Below are 27,962 nucleotides of genomic sequence, written 5' to 3'. Positions count from 1 at the left end.
TCCCATCTTAACTCAATTTTCAAACATTGTTCATTTTCATACATAGTTTCCACACCACTTGCAGCAATGCTATCGTATCATGTAACGCTCCACCATATTCATTGAAACTAAGCTTCACAAGAAGTCTTTGCTTTTTTTTAAACAAAAGATGACAAACATCCGTTGAAAGCAAGCTTTCACCTAACTCAACCACCATGGCTTAATGTTTAGATGTTAATTTTGATTAACCATATTTCATTTTTTCTTCCCCTGCATTCTGAGCAATTTTCTGCACTAAGACAGTTTCAAACAACCTGTGCACTAATAATTATATAAACTACTGGTTGGCATTAAATATAGCTGTGCTTAATTTCTAAAAAAGGTTGAAAACCTGGAAAAGGTTCAAGTCAAAAGTAGTAAAATGATTGTAAAGTTGTAAATTGATTCTCCTTGCAGAATTTACAAATCAGTACCCAAAAGTCTGACACAGAATAAAATTCATTCATGGAATTTTGTGAAAAAAAGTAAATAAATATAACATTTATTTTTATTTTAACTTGTTTTTAAATGCACATTGAAAATTGCAATACGGTCCAATTTCTAGGAAGCAACCCACCCCTGAACCTATGCTGTTAGAGACTGGGTAAACCGACTTTTAATTTGATTCATTTTAAAACAAGTATAGTAGGAAATGACAGGGATACTGGATTAAAGTGAACAACTTGCACCAGACTGATCAACTCCCTTGCTGGTAAATCCCAGGATTATAAAGCTGATAGGATAATTACACTGAAGATTTTAGAAATAAAGTATGCACATTTGTCAACAGGATGTTTGGTCATTTGAAGAGGTATATTTTGTGCAAAACATGATTTGAAAAATTTATGTATTTTATTTCTCTGTCAAATGCATTTATTCTAGTCATGTGAAAGGGAAGGGATATATTATTTTGATCGTTTCCAAATTTAAATTTAAGCAGGTGTGTGTGTGTGCTTGTGCGTGTGTGCGCGCATACACAAATAAAGTTGGTCAACTGCTTAAATTTAAATCTGGAAACGATCAAAATAATATGTCCCTTCCCTTTCACATGACTAGAATAAATGCATTTGGCAGAGAAATAAAATACATACATTTTTCAAATCAAGTTTTGCACAAAATATACCTCTTCAAATGACTAAACAGCCTGCTGACAAATCAAGCAGAAACAACAGCTACTTAGGAGGTACACAGGATACCATCGGACAAGAAACCACACCTAAAACCGCAGTGGAAAAATACAAATACAATCCAAAGTATAATGTAAATACCTGATCAGATCACTTTACTGGCAATGTTGACTATAATTTGTGGGAGCTACATAGATAAGGAAGTGTAAGGTATGACAACATGACAAACTGAATGGAAATCAAGAAAAATATAGAATGGATCATTGTTAGTTAGAAGGTAACAACAAAGCAAACAGAGATAAAATTCAATCAGACAGTAAGACTGGTCGGAGAACTGGGAAGGGGGAGGGGAAAGAGAGAGAGAGGGAAAACAAGGGTTACTTGAAGTTAGAGGTCAATGTTCATACTGCTGGGGTGTAAGCTTCCCAAGCGAAATATGAGGTGCTGTTCCTCCAATTTGCGCTGGGACCAAGGTCTTTGTGCTCCTGGAATTAAATACCTGAACTCACTACACTGTTACATTACCTAGTGCCACCCAACAGAACATTGGTTATAGTACATACTCATTTGTACTTCAACAAAGGCATCTACTCAGGTTGCGCTCCACTGCGCCAGATTACCTGGCACAAATGTATGTACTCCTCCACAGATTTCCCAGCAATGAATGTCCCTATGGCCGGGTGTTGAGACAAACTAAATATTCCAATTGTTCTATTCAATTGTTTCCACATCTTTCCTGCAACTTAAAATTAACACATATCTTCACCAGTTCTGCACCTCAATGTTAACTGTTTCCATTTCCACTTGTGTTGCCCAAATTGCTGAATATTTGTTTTAGATCTCCAAAATCTTTTTTTTTTTTTAATTTCCACTCTTTAATGATGATCCACAATGCAGGCATATTCAGTTGAAAATATTTTATCGTGACTTGATTGTTGCTAGCAAGCTTACAACCAAGTTCATTTTAAGTAGTTTGATTTACTGAAAACCATTTGATTTTGTGCAATCAACATTTCCAAGGTTCTAATGTTTAAACTTCAATGAAATTCTGTATCCAGGTACAGGTGGATACAAATGCTTGCTAGGTTTTATTTGTAAGAGCAATGCCATAACCAAGTACAATCCAAGGTAGAATAGGTGTGACAAACTCACCAAGTTCTCTGAAAAAGTCTATGTAATTTATAATCTTATGATAAAGAATATTGTACATGTTTATTATACTAACTGCAAAATATGTCAATACAAGTTATTTTATCACTGTGCACCCATACTTCAGTATGACCATTCACGTATTGGGTATTAATTACAAGTTTATCCCTCTGCACTGTACCCTAACCTCACTGAAAATAAACTCTTCTGAGGATTTTCTAGTTCCAAGAAATAAAAATGTTAGAAAAGCCATATTGTTAATGGCATACTTATTCAAGACAATTTTCGTCCCGACATTTTAGATCCCAAGTGTATGTGGTGCTTGAAAAATATTTCAGTGAGGAAGGATACTTATGTTTCTAATTAACCTAATGCCTAGATTTTGCTATTAAATGCCAGCAGTTCTAGAAATTCTGTTCAATTGGAAGTCTAGGACTTTTCCACATGTATGCTCTAAAGTGAAAATCCCAAACTTTGCAGTAGATTCAGAAAGCAGATCTGCAGTTTGCTCCATTACTAGACTCCTGTAAGAATCTAGTTGAAGAGCACAAATCTTGCTGAGATTCCCTAGCATTTACACTTGGGAAAATTAGCACTCAGATCCCGCACCATGATCAATTCCAATTAAGATTTATGGGGTTTCACATTATTTCATTTTGAATAGTTTCTGCATGGTTTTCAATCAAAGAATTAGAGTTTTTTATAAATCCCATGCAATCAGCAAAGCTCTGGACAGGGCTCTACCAACTCTTAGAGCTTTTAGGACATTTCACAGATGGGGCTTTGTCAAGATCCCAGAGTTATGCAACTGATGTCCAGGAGATTCTGGGCAAGATAAATGCAGACCAGAAAAGGATGAGGTGGGATTACTGCAAGCAACAGGTACATTCAAGCAAGATCTGACCCATAATATACTAAATCATATGGAGAGGATGCTTCAGGTCTTGAAATCCAACTCGAGTTATATCAAGTTCCAAGACCTAGAACTCTGTACCTCCCTTTGCAACTGGATCCTTCATTTACTCACTGACCATCAACACAGGTGCAGCCCATGACTGCATGTTTAACTCCCTGGTCTATTCTTTACACTGCGACGAGCATCGATCCATTAACCGGTGTTAACATCACCATTGTGGATAATCGAAGTAGAGGTGATGTATTACCTCTGCTAAGAGGAGAGAGGTAGAACATCCGGTTGAGTTAACATCAACTAACTCTAGCTTAACGTAACGAGACCAAGGAACTAATCGTTGACTTCAGAAAGAGGAAGTCAGGAGTCCACTTGCCAGTTTCATAAGGTCATAAGAGATAGTAGAATAAGGCCATTCGGCCCATCAAGTCTACACCACCATCCAATCATGGTTGATCCATCTCTCCCTCCTAACCCCGATCTCCTGCCTTCTCCCCATAACCTCCAACACCTGTACTAATCAAGAATCCATCTATCTCCGCCTTAAAAATATCGACTGACTTGGCCTCCACAGCCCTCTGTGGCAAAGAATTCCACAGATTCACCACTCTCTGACTCATCGGTAGGTCGACAGTGTGGAGAGTTAGCAGCTTTAAATTCCTGTGCATTAACTTGCAGATGATTTACCCAACAAATATATACAATCGCAAGGGCAGCAGGCCAGCATCTCTATTGCCATAGAAATTTAAAAGAATTTTGCCGTGGACTCTAACAAACGTCTATAGATGTACTGTAGAAGGTATCCTGACAGGTGACATCATGGGCTGCCACCGCACACAATGGCAAGAGGCTACAGAGCGTGGTGGATTCAGTCCAATCCACCCCCACCATCAAAAGCATTTACATGAGGCAGTGCCTCAAGGTGACAGAACCTATCATCAAGGATCCCCGCTATCAAGCCCATACCAACTTCTCACTGCTATTGTCAGACAGGACATACAGAAATCTGAAGTTTTCCCCCAAGTTCAGGAACAACTACTTTCCTACAACTATCAGGTTCTTGAATCAACCCCACAACCCTGTTATGTTTTGCACTAATGATTTGTTTTATGCAGTCTTTTATCATGTTATTGTCTTGAAGAACTGTGTGCAATTTATGTATAATTTACACTTTTGTGAGTTTGTCAGTCTATGTGCCTGTGATGTGCAAGGAAGATTTTCATTTTTACCTGGACCTACCTCACCTGAGTGCCTATGACAGTTAAGTCAACTTGACTCAATTTGATAGTCTCATTTAAGATTTTGCATATCTAATGTTCATTTCAAGCCTTTTAAAAAACACCATTCTGTATTGTTTTAGTGGGTAAACTTTCAGCAGTGTGAAAGCATGAAGAAAATACAAAGTAGTTCCTATCTACTAACGTCTCTAATTACATGTCGAGTTATAAACTAAACCATAACCTGACATAAATAATTTAAAACAGGACAACTTTCTTTGCATCTGTAGACAAACCTGGCTCATCAATATCATACTTCTCGTACTCAATTATGCATAGATTAATGCCTCAATATATAGATTTAAGTAAACAATCTACACTATTTCAAAGACCAGCACTAAGGTAGATAAAACTTAAATGCACTGCTGAAAGTTTACCCACAGACTAGAAAAGAATGAGGTGGGATTACTGCAAGCAACAGGTACATTCAAGCAAGATCTGACCCATAATATATTAAATCACATGGAGAGGGAGGATGCTTCAGATCTTGAAATCCAACTCGTCATTTTCACTCTAAATTACTTTTGAAGTTACGATCAGAAGTCTTGGTGGTGATAATTTTTCTCCTTCTCCCATAAGTTTTGCTCACCAATGTCTGATTCAAATGGTAGAATGTTTTTATAAAATCTTAACCAATTAAAATACACTAGTAAACTTTATGGGCTACATGAGAATACCTTACCAGATACAAAACTATTTTGCAATCGAAGATAACTTCATAATCTGTCAAGTAAATAATTAGCTTCTACATTCCAATTTGACAGTAGAATCATACGTTAACTAATTTCCTGGATCATTCTTAATTATGACTACGATGCATTTTTCTGTCACAATAGTTTACTTATTTACAAATTCCTAGTAGGACTAGATTGACAAGTACTGGGAACATTTTGATCATAATAATTTGAATTACTGAACCTTTTGCAAAATTCTGAGATCAAAAATAGCCAAAAGTAAGAAGAAAAAAATGTTTGTATTCCTTCCTCTGAAGTGCACAAATACTTAGACAAAGCAGGAAATCAATGTGAATGCAAATACAGAAATGTGAAGAGTTAAAAAGCAGGGGAAAAAATTGGGAAAGAAGAATGAATGCAGCAGCAAATTGGTCAACGACTGATGTAGCCATACATTAATCTGGTATACCACCTGTAGCAATCTGGACTGATATAAAATACAAATCTAAAGTTTATATAACAGAATAAATGGATTTAGGTGTGACTTGCTTCTGACCTCGTGCAATGTTCTCTCTACACCCAAGCTTGATTAAGTAATTGTATTCGGAGCACTTGCGGAACAATTATCTACCCAAGATTATATAATTAACATACTACTCGACAATTCTTTATGCACATCTACATGTGTACAAAATGACGCATCAAAGTTTGATCAATTCTATACTACTTTTATTTGACATAGCAAGCCACCATTCAGCTGATCGGCCTCCATCCCTACCCTAGATCTTTCTTTTGTTTGATTCCCCCATTTCCTTTTTTTACTGCATCTCAAAACTTGTCTTTGCCTTTTTCCATTTCAGGTCAACAATTCATTGGCTTAAAATATTATTCACCCCTCCATTGATGCCCATGTTTGTTTAAAAAGAACATGGGAAACAAATGCAGGTCAATAGATACCAAAACAATCATTTCCAACAAAAACTAGATGGAGGATGACCCGAGTTTTATATAATAGCACCTGGTGAAGTACTAGTATTTGTTGGCTATACAGAGAGTCTAAAAGCATTTTAGTACAGAAATCGATTTAATCCAAGAACCACTTGAAACACGCTTACAAAACCATAACTTTACAATTATATTGTAGATTTGAACTTCACAATTTGAAAAATAGGCTCCTTTTGGAACTAGGTTTGAAAAATAGACAATCTTTCAATTAAATGCTTTGAAATTGTCAAAGTGCAAATCATTTTCTCTCTGAAATATGGTGCAGGAGAGTGAAATTAGGATACTGAAAATTCAAGTATCAAACAGAATTAATGGTGCAGGCAATGCTGTGCCATGACTTTGAGATCTGCACGTCTGCAATGATGTTTTGCAGAAATGTTTTTACATGGAGTATTTTAATTATGTAACAAAAAGAGTTTAAGGAGGATTGTCAGAGATTATGTTTGAAGGCACTGCCAGTGGTGGCAGAACCAAGATATTTCGTTGGAAGGATTGAGAGGACAGGGAGTAGCAGAGAAGGAAGGCAAAAAATGTGCACAAAGTAAGATAAGAGCTGCATATCTAAAGAATGTGCTAGGAAATGAAAAAAACTAAGTGTATTAAGGCCATAGTGATGAGTATTTACATATTAAGGCTAAAATCCCTATGCTAAATTTCCGTTAATGTCAGGATACAATTAACAAATGTGTCATAGAGTGAATTAAATATTGAATAGTCTATCGAGTCAGTGAATGTTTAAATTAAAAATGCAACAATGTAAAATTGGGCACATAATTGTCATTTATTTGCAATACACTGGACTGTTCTGGCTGTGATTGTTATGGAACTATGGTGATATCATGTTCCTAAATTTATGCTTACTGGAAATAATACTGGAATTGACTTGGGCCCTTGAATAGACAACATAAATTGGTTAGTTATCTTCATTATAAAGGTTTTTGTGCCTTTCTAATTCTCGTGACCGTTGCTTTTGATTGGGTGCAGATCATTGGCTCTTAATGCGTGGTTTGGTTATAAAGACAAACTCTGTTTCAAATAATTTACTTAAATTTCCAGTAACATCTAGTTCTTTTTAAATAAAATACTTCCCTCTTCGTAGTTCATTAGATAAAGCCAGTACATTGCCACGGCCTATAGAATATGAAGTGACATTCGTCTCTCAAAGTGGTCGCATTCACTTTCAATCCAATATCTAGACCTGTTTCTGCACTGTACTATACCATGGTGTTTATTGAACTAAATGTTAAATCCAATTTTAAAAATACACAAGATCAGTAAAGCATGTGTGTAAATGCAGATGTGCACAGAAGTCTTTAAATGATGGCTCTGGATAAGGCACCCATTTGATGGGTTAGTAGTAACTTTGTCAATCACATGTTAGTCTACTTAAATAGTGAAAACACCAGCAGATATTATGCCCAAGAACATGTACAAATATATAAGGTAGACACAAGGAACTGCAGAACAGAAGATAACTAAAAAGGCAATACGGGGAGAAAAGATGAGGTACGAGGATAAGCTAGCCAATAATATAAAGGAGGATAGTAAAAGCTTTTTTAGGTATGTGAAGAGGAAAAATAAATAGTCAAGGCAAACAAGGGTCCCTTGAAGACAGAAGAAGGGGAATTTATTATGGGGAACAAGGAAATGGCAGAAGAGTTGAACCGGTACTTTGGATCTGTCTTCACTAAGGAAGATACAAACAATCTCCCAGATGTTCTAGTGGCCAGAGATCTTAGGGTGACGGAGGAACTGAAGGAAATCCACATTAGGCAGGAAATGGTGTTGGGTAGTCTGATGGGACTGAAGGCTGATAAATCCCCAGGGCCTGATGGTCTGCATCCCAGGGTACTTAAGGAGGTGGCTCCAGAAATTGTGGACGCATTGGTAATCATTTTCCAATGTTCTATAGATTCAGAGGTATTTATTCACAAAATGCTGGAGTAACTCAGCAGGTCAGGCAGCATCTCAGGAGAGAAGGAAGGGTGACGTTTCGGGTCGAGACCCTTCTTCAGACAGAACTCTATAGATTCAGGTTCAGTTACTGTGGATTGGAGGGTAGCTAATGTTATCCCACTTTTTAAGAAAGGAGGGAGAGAGAAAATGGGAAATTAGACCAGTTAATCTGACATCAGTGGTGGGGAAGATGCTGGAGTCAATTATAAAAGACGAAATTGCGGAGCATTTGGATAGCAGTAACAGGATCGTTCCGAGTCAACATAGATTTACGAAGGGGAAATCATGCTTGACTAATCTTCTGGAATTTTTTGAGGATGCAACTAGGAAAATTGACAGGGGAGAGCCAGTGGATATGGTGTACCTTGACTTTCAGAAAGCCTTCGACAAGGTCCCACATAGGAGATTAGTGGGCAAAATTAGAGCACATGGTAGGGTACTGACATGAATAGAAAATTGGTTGACAGACAGAAAGCAAAGAGTGGGGATAAATGGATCCCTTTCAGAATGGCAGGCAGTGATTAGTGGGGTACCGCAAGGCTCAGTGCTGGGACCGCAGCTATTTACAATATACATTAATGACTTGGATGAAGGGATTAAAAGTAACATTAGTAAATTTGCAGATGATACAAAGCTGGGTGGTAGTGTCAACTGTGAGGAAGATGCTATGAGGTTGCAGGGTGACTTGGACAGGTTGTGTGAGTGGGCGGATGCATGGCAGATGCAGTTTAATGTGGATAAGTGTGAGTTATCCACTTTGGTGGTAAGAATAGGAAAGCAGATTATTATCTGAATGGTGTCAAGTTAGGAAAAGGGGACATATAACGAGATCTGGGTGTCCTAGTGCATCAGTCACCGAAAGGAAGCATGCAGGTACAGCAGGCAGTGAAGAAAGCCCATGGAATGTTGGCCTTCATAACAAGAGGAGTTGAGTATAGGAGCAAAGAGGTCCTTCTGCAGTTGTACAGGGCCCTAGTGAGACCGCACCTGGAGTACTGTGTGCAGTTTTGGTCTCCAAATTTGAGGAAGGATATTCTTGCTATTGAGGGCGTGCAGCGTAGGTTTACTAGGTTAATTCCCGGAATGGCAGGACTGTCATATGTTGAAAGACTGGAGCGACTAGGCTTGTATACACTGGAATTTAGAAGGATGAGAGGGGATCTTATCGAAACATAAGATTATTAAGGGGTTAGACACGTTAAATGCAGGAAACATGTTCCCAATGTTGGGGGAGTCCAGAACCAGGGGCCACAGTTTAAGAATAAGGGGTAGGCCATTTAGAATGGAGATGAGGAAAACCTTTTTCAGTCAGAGAGTTGTAAATCTGTGGAATTCTCTGCATCAGAAGGCAGTGGAGGCCAATTCTCTGAATGCATTCAAGAGAGAGCTAGATAGAGCTCTTAAGGATAGCGGAGTCAGGGGGTATGTGGAGAAGGCAGGAACGGGGTACTGATTGAGAATGATCAGCTATGATCACATTGAATGGTGGTGCTGGATCGAAGGGCCGAATGGCCTACTGCATCTATTGTCTATCAAAAAAGGATTAAAAGTGTTGGAGCAATTCAGTGGGTTAGACAGCATCTCTGAAAAGGGGAACTGACCCGAAACATCACTTATTCGGGTTCTCCAGAGATGCTGTCTTACCTGCTAAGTTAGTCAAGCACTTTGTGTATTTCCCCAAATATATAATCTTTATATTTCCCCATTATCATTGTCGTGTAACAAGCCTTTGGTATAACTTAGACTAAATAGAGAAAATGCAGATGTTTTTTGGTGCCTAGCTTCTTTTAAACTAGCTCAGTTGATCATAACAATCCACATAAAACTTAAAGCATTGGCAGAAACCAGCAACTAAGCCAAATAGCTTGGCTTAAACAGTAAATAAAAGCAGTTTCTTCAGTAATAATATGACATTAACTTTAGAATAAGGAATTTAACTAAGAGGGTAAAGCTAATGCTCCCCATTTAGAGCTTGGCTTGTGTATACTCAAATTACATTCAAGCATTACAAATCAATTTTAACAGGGAGCAAAACATGGCTTTGCCTTTGTCTGCACTCTACCAACATTTTATAATGTTATAAATTACAAGTAACTACACAAAATATGATTTTGTTAATCCTGCATCACCAGCAAATGCGAGGAGATTCAAATGCTGCATTAATTTGATGTTAGCCCCTCTAAGTCACCTTCCTCTCTCTTGGCTAATAATTTCAATACTTGCAAGTTGCCATTCTGCAAGGTTTTAAGTTGCGCAGAAACTGTCTTCAACTTACGGAAGACAAAGAGGTGCTGATTTGTCTCAAATCTGATAAGAGAATCTGCATTTTGCTATGTCTGCTGCTGTTGTGTTGACATTAGAGCAGAAAATTTAAAAGGCTTTCCAGATAATCCATCCCCTGCTGAACCCACAGGAAGCTGTTCAATCATGACTGCAGCATCAACATTTCCACGCTACACACTGCACCATATGCAAGCATTTTAAGTTTGGCATTCCCTATAAACCAGAATATGGGCACTGATGCACAACTTCAGAGATCAGATGCCTCAGTCTGACAATGCAGATGCTCAATATCCTATCTCCTCCTATTCAGGCAGCGCTATTCCAGAGAAATGCAAACGTTTTACCTTAACTGCGACAGATTTTGCACTTTCACACCATCATACACTGAACTCATTCACTTCACCTCCAGCCACTTAATTATAACATAATGTCAGGCATGTGGTAGGATTGCCTTCAATCGGCCATGGCATTGAGTACAAGAGTTGGGGCATTTATTTACAATTGTACAAATCATTGGTTAGTCACACTTGGTGTATTCCATGCTGTTCTGGAAATCATGCTGTCAGAAAGATGTGATTAAGCTGGAGAGGGTGCAGAGAAGATACACAGGAATGTTGCCTGACGGAGAGTGAATTACAAGGAGCGATTGGATAGGTTGAGAATGTTTCCCCAGAGCGAATAGGCTTAAGGATGACATTGAAGACCTGTACAATGAGGGACATAAAAAGGTAGAGGCTGACAAAGTTACATTTAAAAGGCATTTTACCAGGTCAATAGATTAGAAACATTCAGAAGGATATGGACCAAATGCAGGCAAATGGGATCAGCGTAGATAGTATCTTGGGATGGGTTAGACACTTGGGCCTATTTTATGTTCAGCCCTGCGTTCACAATCCAAGATTATTCTAGCCTCTTCACCTGACCCTGTCTTCAGCAATGGAGCTGTGTTAAAGATGGCAGACAGCTTTAAGTTCAGAGACCTTCTGGTCCCTTTACACCGATGCAGTGATTAAAAAAGGCATTTGTACTTTCTTAGGCTTTTATGGAGGTTCAGCACATCCACAGATGTGAAATAGATTCATCCCTTCTGAATAATTTCTAAGTCTCACTGGCAAATGCCCTGCTCATGATTGCTTGAATTTGTAGAGATAGTCCGATCCATCACAGGCTCATCATTTCCATCCATCCAGTCCATCTTCTTGGCATGTTGCTTCAGTAAGGCTGGGAGCATAATCCATAATACCTGTAACCCTGACGATTCCCTTTTGTGCCTTTCATATTCCGAAAGCAGATAAAAATAACATGAAAGCTTGGGCTACTGGATTTAGCAACAGCTTCTTCACTGCTCTCTGACTCTTTCACACCCCAATCCCAGAGATGCGTCCACATACTGACTAACTGTACTACATTTGATTATTCTGTTATTGTACTTTGACATTCTTTTGCAAAACAACCTTGAACCATTCTGCTATTTTGCATTTGTCATTGCATTTATTGTTGTATTTACTATTACCATATGTAATCAGTTTATTCCGAGCTTCATGTGAACTAGGAATTTAATTGCACCCTCGTGTATATACAACAAACTAATCTGAATCCCTTCATCTGTACCCAAATATCACCTATGATAGTTTTTGTCACCACTACTAACTTTGTTACATTCATACCCATTTTTGCCTTTTCCTTATGCTTCTAGGAAACTTGCTGTTTTTTTAATTAAGCCATTCAAAATTTAATCACAAAGAGTGTTAGGATAAGCTCAGCATTTCGATCCAGAATTCATGGTAAACAACTTGCAAGATGATTAATATTATTTGAAAATGACATGAAAATATAAATACAATGGGTTGGAATACTTTATAAAACCCTTTTCAAAGTTCTTATGAACTTGTGTGCTCGAGTATATATATATTTTTTGTTAATAACACGTCTATTGCAAAAATTACAAGATTTTACTTTCACAACTAAAAAGTTTCACATTTTCTTATTCTGTTGTTTAATATAATCCTCGTGGTTTGTGTTTTAAAAACCGGAAATGTTCATTAAAATAGCTCAGGACTTACTAATGAAAATTCCTGGTACTCTCCAAATAGCTGAGCTTCACATTAGTAGCAAATACTAAATACATGCTCATTTGAGACACCTTAATAGTTAAACTGCTTTTATCCAATGTAATACTATTTGCATCAATTTCTTATGACAAACCTTTGTTGATCTTCATTATCCCCAACCACCTTCTCTTGAACTACAAAATGATATGCCTTAACCATGAAGGAGTTATTCAGGGTACACAGAAAACACTGGAGTAACTCAGCGGGACAGGCAGCATCTCTGGAGAGAAGGAATGGGTGACATCTAGGGTCGAGACCCTTCTTCAGTCTGAAGGGTCTCGACTGAAAAGTCACACATTCCTTCTCTCCAGAGATGCTGCCTGTCCCGCTGAGTTACTCCACTATTTTGTGTCTACCTTTGATTTAAACCAGCATCTGCAGTTCTTTCCTACACAAGGAGTTATTCAGATTGGATTAGCCTTTGGGGAAAAATCTGCCAATTGGAGATCACAAAAATAGAATTAATTGGAATCACCAACATTTTCCACATAGAAATGTAGATGTTCTCGTTTTTTATGATTTACATTTAATAGTTCGATAAAAGCTCTAAAAAAACAGGTACCAAAATAAAACATCATTAATTTCAATTTTTTTAAAAAAAGAGCAGCATTGTTGGCAAAGGAATAGAGTGCGGAAGATGTGATGGAAAAGCAGCCGATTGACAAAAGTTGCATTGAAATGAGCAACTGTATTTTTATTTAATTATTTTGTCAATGTTTTAATTTTACAAGATTAATGTGGTTTGTACAATAACGCATTGCTGTGGAAAATATAAAGACCACAAAAAACTGTGACCGTAAAACTTTGTGACTCAAACCGTCCATTGTATGCAATAGAGTATTGCAAAAACACACTTTCCTGCATGAGTCAAAATTGCAAGCTTCATTTCCAGTCATCGGTATGTGAGTCCCACACTAAAAAAAACCAATTAGGTGAACATCTGTAATTGATCGTCTTGGTTTACGAGCAGGCCACATGCATGTATTTTAATGCACCTTTGTGTTTCAGATTAAAGTACCTAAATGCAAGCACGAAAGGGAGTCATAAAACAAAAGCCAAAAAAGGCACACCAAAAGCATCAAACAAACATCATTATATTATACCCTGTCAAATACTTACGACTGATTTATTGTGAAAACAAATAAGTTCTCCCTGCTATATCTCCCCCCCCATTTTCTGCAAAATTTAAACACAAAAAATCACAAATTTGTGCATTTAGGAAGCACATGCAATTACAACTCAAGATATTTCAATGCAATACAAAAAGTAACTCATTAAGCCAATTGCATCCCAAATCACACAAATTCCACAATGGATTGAATGAATGGCCAGTTGATTATGTTTTCCTCAATTAAATGTCATTAACTGAGAATAAAATCAATCCACACAAAATAGTACTCGCAAAAGACCTGGTTTGATTTACCGTTTCAAATAGGATCACCTCAAACAAAGCAGCACTCCGTCAGTATTTTCAAATATTTGACATGGCACATATTAAAGCAGCAACCTCAGCCTCTTAATGCCTTAGGACTTGAACACAATCTTTCTGACACCGATGCAGGAATGTTACATTCTGACACAAGCTAACCCTCAAATCGATAAGAAACACAGGTTGAGTATCATCACATACCAGGAAACATTTTCTTACAATATGTACTCGAACACTTTGATATGATGGAAATCATTACAAAACAAATACTTCTACTCAGCATTCAGCATTCAAATGTATATCAGCATTCAAATGAAACCATTCATGCACCTTAATAGGTGTGAAACTCAAATTCATGCTTTTGTTACTGCACTATGTATGCTGAGGCAGCTTCTGTAATTTCTTCTGTGTGGCAAATCTCTAGAATTTGCTACCCCAGTGTTTTGTGGAGATTACGTCACCAGAAATATTTAGAGAGGAGAAAAAAAAATAATCTGAAACATTGCAGAAGTAAACATTATGGATAATTGGCACATAAGAGGATTTGAGGCCTGGAATAGATCAGTCATGATTATATTGAATGGCAGGGCAAACATGAAGAACCAGATGCCATAATTTTGTAGGGAATATGAAAGTTTGATTTAAACCTGTGAACTTAATAAAGTTTTCCCAATTATAACAATTGGCTAGCATCCTTAGAGAATATGGATGGTTAATGTCAAAAGAAAACTATTGGATTGTAAGTTAAAGCAGCACCTTGTTTGAGGGAACATTTGCTTGTAAAGTCAAGTAAAGTTTACTGTCATATGAGCAAGTATAGCAAGTTACAGGTACAAAGAAAAACAGCTGCATCAGACTCAGATTCGAAAAAACACAAAAAATAAATTAAGACAAAATACACAAATTCCACAAGACACTAAATAAAGACTGCAAAAAAGAAATGCAAAACATTAGTGCAAAACACAATTAGAAAATATGTCCATGGCAGTGCAAGAGGTGGATTGTGGTATTCACGGTAGGATTAGGCTTGCGTGGGTGGTTCAAGAACCTGACAGTTGTAGGAAAGTAGTTGTTCCAAAACCTAGTGGTGTGCAAGCCCCTGACTCCTACCTGATGGTAGCAGTAAGAGAGCATGGCACTGATAGTGGGCAATTCAGAGACTGCTGTGAGCTCTATTTTAGAGGCATGGCTTCAACTGAAGCTTCAACTGAAGGCACCATGCGACTTGGACTGCCAAATGGACCATAGGATATCCTCAAGCAAGATTAGGTACAGGGGTGCTTAAACATGGCAGTCCCAGTGAACTCCTCCTCGACCTGGAACATCTAAAAGTGAAGTGCCGTTCCCACTACCTGCCTTGGGAATTCACTTTGGCTATCCTGACAGTAGTCTACATCCCACCCCATGCTGATTAAAAGTTTGCATTGGGGGAACTGCACATCGCTACCAATAAGCCTTGAAACAAAGTACCCCGAATCCTTGTTCATAATAGTTGGGATTTCAACCAGGCCAACCTCAAAAGAGTGCTGCAAAAATACTATTAGCCTGTCTCCTGTCCCACAGGAGGCCCAAACAGTCTCCACCACTGCAGTATAACAGGACATCTCCAAATCCATCTTCAACTACATATTAGAAAATCTGACCATCTGTGCTTCTAATCCTGGTTTACAAACAAAAACTGAAGCAGGAGGATTAAGTACAAAAGATCATACAGTCCAGGACTGAGGAAACCGATGAAATCCTTCACAACTGCTTGGAGTTGATGGCCTGGTCCATATTCAGACACTACAGCCAATTTAAATGAGCCTGCCACTGCAGTCAGAGCTCTTCAGTGAATTGTCACACTCTATTCTACACTCTAGATTTTTCTCTTTGCACCTGTTGCACTTGTGCATAGCTGGGTTGTGTACTCCTGAATAATATGGTTCAACTGGATAACATGCCAGCAAAACTTCACTGTAACTCAGTACACATGACAATAATAAACCAATATTAATACCTTGATACATACTGCCTTCCTGAAGCAATGCCTCATGAAGATGCATTCAACAATGGGGAGGGCTGTGCCCATGATCGACTGGGCTGAGTCCACACTTTCTGCAGCTTCTTGCCTTTCCGTGCATTGGAATTACCACACTGGGGCCATGTTGCAATCATTTGTAGAAGTCTGTTAAGAGTATTCTGCAACATGCCCAATTTATTTAAACTTCTATCATGAGCAAGCACGCCTTCTTTGTCATTACATCTAAGTACTGGGCCCTGGAGATGTCATCCGAGATGTTAACTCCCAGGAATTTGAAGCTGGTTACTCCCTCCGCCACAGAATCCCTTGATGAAAACTGGCATTATGGTCTCCCAACTCCCCCTTTCTGAAGTCAACAATTAATTCATAGGACTTATTGACATTGAGCTAGACGTAGTCGTTATGGCACTAGTCAAGTATGTATTTTATCACTCTCCTGTAGGCTAACTCATCACCTGTGATTCGGCTAACCAGAGTGGTGCCAGCAGCAAATTTATAGATGCCATTGGCATCTATAAATCTGTGGTCGTCTTTAGAGTAGAGCAGAAAGCCAAGCACGTAGCCTTAAGGTGCACCTGTGATGACAGTCGGTCAGGAGATGTTGTTACTGATCCATGTGATTGAGATCTGTGGTGCAAAAAGCTAAGGAGCCAGTTGCAAAAAGAGGTATTGAGGCTCAAGTCTTGGAGCTGGGTGATAAGTAGGGAGGGTTTGATACTGTTGAACACTGAACTGTAGTTAATGAATAGCAGTCTAATGTACGAGTTCCTGTTATTCAGATAGCCAGTCTCCTGGTTAGTGATATCTTGAACCCCATTGCAATGCCAGAAATTCAAAACACTATTTAAACATTAAACAAGCTCAACCAGAAGCTTAACCAAGCTCTCTAGTTACTGATTTATGTAAAACAATTGACAGAGCTTCCTTCATGCGGTAACCTGGTAGAATACTTATTTTTATTTTTTTCATATTTCAGATACAGTGCGGAAACAGGCCTTTTCGGCCCACCAAGTCCGCACCGCCCAGTGATCCCCGCACACTAACACTATCCTACACACACTAGGGACAATTTTTACATTTACATTTGCAATCAATGTTAACTTACTATTCAGAGATTAATTGTATTTCTGTCGACCCTGAGGCACACCAATCGTTTTACCCTAGCAGAAACTGTGGATAGGCAGACCACTGGATTGCAATCACTGAATGGATTTTTGATCAAATTAGGATACCTAACTTGATGACAACATGGGGCTTCCAGCTTGCTTAGATTATATGTTAAACATTGGCATTGGTTATTTCAAAGGTTACAGGTCACTGACTATCTCAGCCACAAGCTAATGACTAACTAATTTTACTGCACAGTACAGTTGCTTGCTGTTGCTAGGTTAATATGGTACATTGGCCTTAATGGGCAGAATTCCCAGCCCAATAGGAAGTAAATCTGCACAACTATGCGTCTCCCGGTTCCAATCATAGTCATAGAGCGATACAGTGTGGAAACAGGCCCTTCGGCCCAGATTGCCCATACCAGCCAACATGTCCCAGCGACACTAGTCCCACCTGTCTGTATTTGGTCCAGATCCCTCCAAACCTGTCCCATGCATGTATCTGTCTAACTGTTTCTTAAATGTTGGGATAGTCCCAGCCTCAAATACCTTCCCTGGCAGCTTGTCCCAGACATCCACCACCCTTTGTGTGAAAAAATTACCCCTCAGATTCCTATTAAATCTTTTCTCCTTCACCTTAAACCTATGTCCTCTGGTCCTCGATTCACCTACTCCGGGCAAGATACTCTGTGCATCTACCAGATCTATTCCTCTCATGATCTTATACACCTCTATAAGATAACCCCTCATCCTCCTGCACTCCAAGGAATAGTCCTACTCAACCTTTCCGTATAGCTCATATCCTCTAGTCCTGGCAACATTCTCTTAAATCTCTGTACCCTTTCCAGCTTGACATTTTTCCTATAACACTTGTTTTCTATAACACGGTGCCCAGAACTGAACACAATACTCCAAATGCAGTCTCACCAACTTGTTATGCAACTGTAACATGACGTCCCAACTTCTATACTCAACACTGATTAAGGCCAATGTGCCAAAAGCCTTTTTGACCACCCGATCTACTGGCAACTCCACCTTCGAGGAACTATATACCTGCACTCCTAGATCCCTCTGTTCTACATTCCTTGGTTAGGTCTTGCTCATGTTAGACTACACAAAAAGCAACCCCTCACATGTCGAGTTCGCGTTCGCGGTCAGTTGGATGACAATAATCAGAGACCTAGCACACAATGCTGCAAAGCCCATGCGGAGTCCAGTGGCTGAAGCAAAGAAAAAGGACAGATCTCCACACACATTGCTCTGCATTAAATTCCATCAACCATTCGTCAGCCCACCTGGCCAACTGATCAAGATCCTGCTGCAATTTTTCACAACCATCTTGACTATCTGCAAAACCACCCACTTTTGTATCATCTGCAAACCTGCTAAACTTACCGTGTGTCCTCATCCAAATCATTGATATAGATGACAAACAGTACCAGGCCCAACACCGAACCCTGAGGCACACCAATCGTCACAGGCCTCCAGTCTGAGAAGCAACCTTCCTCCATCACCCCCTGCTTCCTTCCACAAAGCCAATTTTCTATCCATTTAGCTACCTCTCCTTGGATCCCATGCGATCTAACCTTCCAGAGCAGCCTACCATGCAGAACCTTGTAGAATGCTTTGCTGAAGTCCATATACATATCTACAGCTCTGCCCTCATCGACCTTTTTGGTCACATCTTCAAAAAACTCAAGATTTGTGAGACACGACCTCCCACGTACATAACTAGTGTAGGAAAATAACTGCAGATGCTGGTACAAATCGAAGGCATCACAAAATGCTGGAGTAACTCAGCAGGTCAGGCAGCATCTCAGGAGAGAAGGAATGGGTGACGTTTCAAGTCGAGACCTTTCCTCAGACTGGCTCACTGGCCAATAGTTCCCAGCATTTTCCCTGCAATCCACAAGGTTCATAAGTTCTAGGAGAATTAGGCCATTCGGCCCATCAAGTCCACTCTGCCATTCAACCATGGTTGGCCTATCTTTCCCTATCAACACTATTCTCCTGCCTTCTCCCCATAACACCCGACATCCTTACTAATCAAGAATCTATCAATCTCTGCCTTAAAATTATCCATTGATTTGGCCTCCACAGCCGTCTGTGGCAACAGATTCACCACCCTCTGACTGAAGAAAGTCGTCCTCTGGGAAGTCTAATAAGATTGCAGCAAAGAGCCACAGCTAGAAGGCTCATAGCATGACCAATTTTGGACATATCTACCCACAATTATGAATAGACCCCAGCATAATATTTGCCCCACATAAAGAATACTTTAGATCACAATAAGCAATTATTACTATAATCCATCCGTACTCTTAATTTTAGTTGCGAGTTTAGTAAGATTAAAAAGGTTGTAATACAGATAAATTTGATTTAGCAAAAAAATTGCATGTGATATTAAATTACAATATAGAAATGGATATATAGAAAAACACCCTACAACCCCCAACATATAGAAAAACATCCAACATTCAGGATCTCCTGTGACTGAAGCTGTTGCAGGACTATGAAGGACCTGAAAATACCCCAATGGTCACAGAAAACAAATTTCAAACAACATGGCAGAAAATGTACAAATCCCAAGGGACATAATATTGGAGAAATTCACAGAACTAAAGGCAGACAAGTAACCAGAACCTGATGACCCACATTCAGGAGTTTTAAAGGAAGTGGTTGCAGTGACACTGCACGCATTGTTTGAAATTATTCAGAACACACCAGGAGTGATTCAGTGCATTGGAAAACTGCAAACATGTAGCCCTTGTACAAGGAAGAAGGTGGTCAAAAGTCAGGAAACAGTAATGCAGTTTAACATCTATTGTTAGATTATAGAAGCAACAATCAGATGAAGTAGATCAATCATTTAGGGAAGTTTAATATAATCAAACGAAGTCAACACTTTATGAACAGCAAATTAAATGAAGTATCGCAATAGCTGAGAAGATAGGAGGAGGCTGCAGCAGGGAGATACTCCCAACAGTTGTGGAGTCCATGCCATTAGAACTGGGTCTGTCTCAGTCAAGAACCATGTGGTAGCTGGTCCATACCCCAATCTTCCCACGTCAAAAGATGTCAGAGGTGTTCACATACAGAAAGGACCCATTGCGTTGACAATAATGAGCTGTGATAATTATGACTAATTAACAGCTCATGATATTGGAAGAAGGATGTTGGCATGAATTCAAAACAGTTCTTCAAAAGTTAGAATAAAAGGCTCTCTTTCAGGGTTGAAGAATGCAACTAGTGGAGTACTCCTGATGTCAGTTCTTTGGATTATTTGCTATTTATATTTATGACCTGGAGAAAGAGAGCAAAAATATGTGGAAGGGCAAGAGGAATACTGTGACCCTGCAAAGGGATATAAAGTGAATTACCAATCTGACAAATGGAGTAGGATGTGGGAAATTGTGAAGTTATGTACTTTGGTAGGAGGAATTAAAAGCACATTATCTTAATGCAGACACTGGAAATGAATGATTAGTTTAAATGGGTCTAAATGTTTATAGTTTAAAGCTAAGGCTGGGAAATAGGCCCTACTGCCCACCGAGTCCGCACTGACCATTGAACCCCATTCAGTAGTACTATCCCACATACTAGGGACAATTTACAATCTTTATCGAAGCCAATTAAGCCACAAACTTGTACGTCTTTGGAGTGTGGGAAGAAATCTGAGCACCCGGGGAAAACCCACACGGTGACAGAAAGAATGTACAAACTCTGTACAGACAGCACTCGTAGTCAGGATTGAACCCGGGTCTCTGGTGCTGTAAGGTAAGGCAGTAACTACTGCTGCGCCACTGTGCCACCCATATTAATGTATGAATCACAAAAATCACAGGCAGGTCCAGCAAGTGAAATTAACAAATAGCCTATTGGCCTTATGGAAAATGGTTTGGAGATTAAAAAGAAGATTTTGGTACAATTGCAACAGGTATTGAAGAGGACACACCTGGAGTACTGTGCAGAGCTTTAGTCCTTACCAAAAAATCGAGACAATGGCCATCCAAAGGAAATTCACCTGGCAAATTTCTGGGATGAGAGGATTGTTCTATCCCAACACTTTGGGTCTGTACTCTTTAGTTTGGAAGAATAAGGGTGGAACGTTGAGAAGTACAAGATCCTGACGGGTCACTATTACAGCCAATATGTTTTCTAGGCAGTGATTGAAAAATAAAATCATACACCTAAGGCAACAAAGTATACAATTTTCAGTGTATTTTGTCGCAGGATGAATTTATCAGTAGGCTGATTTCACAAAACCTACTGGTTTCCTTTCTTTGTAGTGCAGAATTCTTCAACAGTGCACCCAATAAAGATATGCTGAATCTCCAACAGGAATCACTAGGTTTCTGCAAGATTCATATTGCACATGCAGAACAATCAAAATTCAAATACTGCCTTGGATACTTTCAAATATTCTAAATTCACATTTCTCAACATCTAATACTATTTTATGTTAATATCTTGTGTAAACATTTACCTTCATCTGACACCTCAATTTAACTTGCAAATGGGATTAATGCTTACAAAAACACATCTTAAATCAAGATTTCAGACAAATTTTCTTCAAGAATTCAGTAGTCTTTTTTGCTTCTATGCTTTAATATTCAAATTATTGTACACAAATCACCAGACAACTCTGGGAAATATCAAGCTATCGAATTTTAAGAGAAACTACCAAAAGTGAAATAGTATTGCTAAAAGGTAGAAGCAGTTACTGTTGATTCATAATACTATGCACACCACACAATGCATATGTTTATGCAAACTGAGTTGCTACCATAAGATTCAAACTTTAAATTGGTTTCTTATTTGAATTTCTTTCTAAAAATACATTAAGTTGGTATATTTAGGACAATGAAAAGTATATAAACTCATGCTTTGCCACATCTTAAATATAATACAACCACAAATGCCTCAGTATTCCCCATATCATTGACCTTGGTAAAGCTTCGGCAGTTCCCTCAAACACACATTTTACCTCAAAAAAACCACGTCCATGCAAATCTGATTTCCAACTTTTCATATCTGGCACTGTCTTCAACATTCAGCATTCCTTCAAGCCGACTTGACAGTTTCCTTACTGTCAGCAGTATAGCCATTCATTGCAAATCATGGCTCTCAGTCTTGGAACACAGTTGGAATTTTTGGTTCTTTTACCAGTGTAAATTTAAATTTTCACTTTTTAAATTCTGATTTGTCTCATTCTTTTCTTCAATAGCTCAGCAGCTAACACTTCTGGACTTAAAATAGTATCTATCTAATGGGCTGAATATTGCTTGCCAATACAATTAGTAAGCAATTGTTTCAGGCCAAAATAAACTAAGCACCGAAATTGCCGTAACTACGGATTCTGATACTACATTAATGCAGTCAGACCAACAAAACAACTAAAGTCTTAAACAACTTTTATACTAACCACTATTTCATATCATATCATATCATATCATATATATACAGCCGGAAACAGGCCTTTTCGGCCCACCAAGTCCGTGCCGCCCAGCGATCCCCGCACATTAACACTATCCTACACCCACTAGGGACAATTTTTACCTTTTACCCAGCCAATTAACCTACATACCTGTACGTCTTTGGAGAAATTTCCATTTCTATTTATTGCTCCACTGATGTTATAGACAGTACCTTGATATCTCACGCCCATCCCACTCCTTGAAGCAACCACAGAATTAAAAGGTAGAAATGCACATGTCTAAAGCGAGAATCTAGACATAAATTTACCCAAAATGGCAGACAAATGGGCAAAATGGTAGATCAGCCATGATCACATTGAATGGCAGTGCTGACTCGAAGGGCCGAATGGCCTACTCTTGCACCTATTGTCTATTTTTAAATAATTTTAAGCTGAGCACTTTAAGCATAGATGCCGATGAAATTACCAAATTTATCCAATTAGATGTTTACGTATCCCAGGAACTAAAGTATTCAAGGCTTCAGTGATATCAAGACTGAACACTAGTTGGTGCGAGCCCCACCTGATTGTGATGTGGAATTATCAAGATGATCTACAACCATCGCAAGGAACAAAATGAGAACTTTACACTAACCTGTAATATCGAGACTGCAAATATGTGGAACAAACTGCTTTTAAAACATGACTGGCTGAACCAAAGTCTATAACTTTCACCCTGTAGGGCTGCCGAGTAGGGTCCACAAGCATTATGTTCTCTGGTTTCAGATCTGCATGAATTAGACCAAGGCTCTTTAATTTCATTAAAGCTGTGGCCACCTGCTGCAGAATTGGTCGAATATATTTCAATGGCAGAGGGCTGAATTTGTTTTGTTTAAGGAAGTCATACAGGTTCTGCTCCAGCATCTCAAACACTAAGCAGGTATGATTCTTGTGTTGAAAACACTCATAGGATCGAACAAAGTTGTAATCATCTGCATTTTCAGTGCTCAACCGATTTAAAATGCTCACTTCAATCTGCCCTTGCCGTGCATAGGAGGGATGGTTTTTCAAGATCTTGATAGCCACAATTTCATTGGTGCCCCTTTTCCAGCATTTCACCACCTGTCCAAAAGTGCCCCGACCAAGAAATTCCAAAACCTCATAACTGCTGGTCACTGAGCAAAGTATTTCATGTTGTACCAGCTGATAATCTCCTTCATTAGTGGAACTGCCATTCTTTGAAGTTACAGTTGATGTGGTGGTGGCAGTAGTACCCACCGCAGTCCTGCCAGTGTTGTTCTGAAGCATCGGAGGTGGGTGTTCCTCAATTATTTGCACACTACCACTACTTTCAATCTCCTCACTTTTTCTCTTCAGACCACATTTTTGATAGGTATCCAACAACGTCACTGTACTTCTCCGTGTCAAACTCTGCACTCCGTTTGAAGACCCCACAGAGAGCGCTGCCGTACAGGCCCCACTATCAGCACTCGTAACTGGAATCAGCCCAGAGGTGGTGGTGAGGTGCAAATTCAGGTCATAAACTACTACACTCGGTGCCTGATGGGGCAGATTTATTTGTCCTTGAGTCACTGGTGGATTTTTGCTCTGATTGTAATGTTTTACAGTGCAGCTCTGTCCTGTTACATCCCAGTTGGAGGGCTCCACTTTCAACTTCTTCACGCTGCAAAAGGCACTGGACTTTACTGACATTGGTGAAAACACTTGCAGTTGTGAGGCCATACCTGTCAAAAGAAAAAGACAAACATTTATAAAATTCACTGGTTGGGCACACAAAAACGTACTGTAATTCAAAAATTTGAAAATACATTCCTGAAAAATTAAACACTAAAACAAACATTTCCTGTTTACTAGCAAGCAGAGTAGACAAGAGTTATCATGGTGTTTTAAACAGAAAGGAAGCATTTACTCTACCTTTTCAAACAAAAAAAAACTGCATTTTACTCTGTTAAAACTTAAGTGGACAAGTTCAAATTTGGACATATTCCTGAAGCTGACCGAACTAAAAGTCCTTATGATTTTGTTTTCCCCCTAAATCGAAACATGCAGCAAATAGTATTTAACACTTACTAAGTAAAATATGTTTCCAATTCCTGAAATTTATAAGCATAAAATCAAGAGGAATTTCCTGAACGACCTATTGCTTTGCCCTGACACGTCTTCAGATGTAGGTGTTACTGCAGCACAAAGCAAAATATAAGTTTCACATTTTGGTAAGTCAAATTCAGGTGCAACCCAAGATTTTTCACCTGGGGTTACATTTAAAAATGTGCAATTGTGGTCATAACAGTAGAATTCTTAGTATTTATAAGTAATCTGTGCCAAACACATCATTGGAGGTGGCACCGAGGTTGAAAGGTCCGATATTTATCTTCAGCTTTGCAGGGAGAATTCTCAGCCAATTCATGGTGAGTGCTAGAATTGACCAAAATATTCTAAACCATGCAATGCAATAAAAAATTTGAGCTTCTGCTTCAAATAGCTAACCAATAACCATTGTCGAAAAATGCCTGTGCATGGGCAACTACTAAAGATGAAAATGAAATCAGATGTGCTGCCCCCACCTGTCATGTAGCCCGCTGCCAATCATTGTTTAAGCTCACACATGAAGGGTGGTTACTTGGTTGAGGTACCATTGCCCTGCCAGCACTCGAGCGGTCATAACTCAGCTGGAGGCAGTATCCTTAGCGGTGAGAAAACTGTGCAAAAGAAAGAGCAGGAGAAAAGAAAAATAAACTTTTGCTATTTAGTTATATATATGCGTCACGTGGAGTAGAACCAAATCATACAAAGCAGGAACGGTGTTAGCAATGAGCTAGCTAATTGTAAGGGAGGGCAGCCCTTGAGCAATTACTATAGATTTCTGCAACCCACATCAGGGATGGAAATTTTTCAAGCGACCTTTTCTGGAAGTCAGTGCTATGGCCATATAATGCTGCCTCACCTCCTACAAAAATAGGTTCACACATTAAGAGCAGATGAAGTATGGGACATAATATTTCTAAACAGCCGTTCAAAGAAAAAAGGTAACGTTTTGTAAATCAGTTTAAATGGAGGGTTTTTTATGGGGGTGGGGTGAGAAAGGGTTATATTTATTTCACTCTCACATGCCCATCTCACGTTTCATTTGCCATTATCTTCCATAATACCTTCTAATTGCCAGACTAAACATTTAATTAATTTACTGTTAGATTTAGGTTTTAGTTAATCTTTTCATAATAAATCCAGAGCAGCAGAAGAGTAGTTTTGCTTCACTAAGATGGTCACACTATCAATTTTGTCAGAATTCAATAATACGACACAGTAATAAAATCTACGAGGAGCAGATAGAGTACCAATTCACATCACATTGGAATTAGTTCTGGTTTTCACATTTAATTCTCCTGGATTAAAATTTTCACCACAAATTTACAGTTAGATGATTATTTGTCAAGTTCAGCGCACATCTTTATTAAAGTAATATACACCGTATCAATGATCTATCACAAATCAGAGTTATGGTACTCAATCTCTAAATTTTAGAGAAAAGGAAAGCAAGACAAATTATCAGGGAATTCAGAAGAGTTAATTAAGTTTCTGAAGGAAGGAAATATTTCAGCTGAGAATATTTTAGAATACTTGGCTGGATAATTAATGCACCAGAAAGGGCCCCAAAAAAGAATAAGGCAGATTAATGAGACACTTAAACCTTTATAAACAACTAGACCAAGCTGATTTGTTGGGCCCAAACCTCTCCTGCATTGGTCCAGCACACTCCCCCCCCCCCCCCAACTCGATCCCCCTGAACCTCCTCTTACACCCCCTCCCCTGAACCCCCCTCACCCACTCCACCCCCTCCTCCCCAACCCCCCCCTCCCTCACCCACTTCATCCCAACTCAAACCCCCAATCCTCTCCTGCATTGGCCTCGCACCCTCCCCTCCCCCACTCTATGCTCCCACAACCACACTTATCTCCCCCCACCCCATCCCTCCTCAACCCCCCAAACCTCTCCTGCATTGGTATACCACCATCCCCTCCCCCACTCCCCCCTTCCCACCCCCCTGAACCCCCTCCTCCCCTCCGCCCACTCCATCCCCCATGAACCCCCCTCTATCCGCCCTCCTCCCTCCCACCACACTCGACTCCCTGAACCCCTCTCCTCCCCCCCCCAAATCCACCCCCCTCCCTTACCCACTCAATCCTCCATCCGCCCCCCCCCCATTAAGTCAGAGAGCATCTTTAATAGATCGATGGGCCCCAAATGTGCACACGCAGACTGAAGTCGAAAACGCAGCACGTCCTCCCAGCGGCAGCGCCGTGGCGGGGGGGGGAGGGACGGGCGTCGGTCCTCCCAGTGGGGGGGGGGGCGCGGGTGAGTGGGGGACGCCGGTCCACCCGGCGCATTTATTAGTTAGCCCCCCCCCCCATTGGCTGTCACTCGGGCGGGGTCCCATTGTGACGTTATACGCAGAACATGGCCAGCATCTGTTTAATAAGGTCATTTTTTAATTTTTAATTTTTAAATCTCTCTAACTTTAAAAATATAAGACCAATTTGAATGAAACCTGGATGAAGGTGTCCCCAGGACAAAGGTGAGTAAGGTGGTCCTAAAATTGTCATGCCATTGTGTGACGGGGCACAAAAATAAGGTTACATCACAGGCATGAGCAAACAAATATACAAACAGAGTTTTAGTAATAAACTAGACCAAGTTGCTCATAGGGTTCCCATTGTGACCTGGGGAAATCGAGTTTTCCTTTAAAATAAATTGTCTGTTAAAAAAAAAAAAGAATCTCAATTTGGGGGGGGGGGGAGAGAGGAGGGGGGGGAGAGGGGGAGAGGAGGAGGGGGGGGAGAGGAGGAGGGGGGGAGAGGAGGAGGGGGGGGAGAGGAGGAGGGGGGGGAGAGGAGGAGGGGGGGAGAGGAGGAGGGGGGGAGAGGAGGAGGGGGGGAGAGGAGGAGGGGGGGAGAGGAGGAGGGGGGGAGAGGAGGAGGGGGGGAGAGGAGGGGTGGGTGAGGAGGGGTGGGTGAGGAGGGGGGAAGGGAAAGGGAGTCACTGACACCGTCCTGCCAGTGGCCATCTTCTTTCTCCTTCACTGTGGTGCCGTGCTCCTCCAGAGGAGGGGGAGCGCAATTAAAGGCGGTACAGGGAAGGGGAGAGGGTGTGACCGAGGAGTCTTGCACCCAAAGCCTCTCCTGTATTGGTGTAGCACCCTCAACCCCCTACTCAATCCACCTTATTCACACCCTCCCTACCCCCCACTCTCCCATCTTCCCTAACCCCCACTGTTCCTTCCCCCCACACCCTCTCTCCTTCTCCCTCTTTCACTCACTGTCCCCCCCCACTCTTCCCCACCCCCACTGTCCCCCTTCCCCCCAACCCCACTCTCTTCCCCTCACCACCACCCCCTTCCCCCCACCCCCTCTCCTCCCCCCCCACCCCTCCTCCCCCTTTCACTCTGACCCCTTCCCC

At 40.1% G+C, this 27,962-nt stretch overlaps 1 protein-coding gene across 7 annotated transcripts in view; it reads right to left on the bottom strand.

The window, feature by feature from the left end:
• The window catches only part of LOC144605400 (homeodomain-interacting protein kinase 1-like), a 98,224-nt gene that overhangs the window by 51,245 nt on the left and 19,017 nt on the right, over positions 1-27,962 (bottom strand). For 6 of the 7 annotated variants that reach the window (XM_078420586.1, XM_078420587.1, XM_078420585.1 and 3 more), the window contains 2 exons: positions 25,073-25,207; positions 23,143-24,232 (listed from right to left, as the gene is read on the bottom strand). In XM_078420586.1, coding sequence (XP_078276712.1) covers positions 23,143-24,232; positions 25,073-25,079 — 1,097 coding nt within the window. In that variant the 5' untranslated portion in view covers positions 25,080-25,207. The remainder of the gene's footprint in view (positions 1-23,142; positions 24,233-25,072; positions 25,208-27,962) is intronic. The other variant, XM_078420588.1, reaches the window with a different exon arrangement.

This window comes from Rhinoraja longicauda, chromosome 24 (assembly GCF_053455715.1).
Source record: "Rhinoraja longicauda isolate Sanriku21f chromosome 24, sRhiLon1.1, whole genome shotgun sequence".
In the NCBI taxonomy this organism is placed as follows: Eukaryota; Metazoa; Chordata; class Chondrichthyes; order Rajiformes; family Arhynchobatidae; genus Rhinoraja; species Rhinoraja longicauda.
The sequence above is the reverse complement of the archived record's forward strand: the minus strand, read 5'-3'. Positions and strand labels throughout refer to the sequence as shown.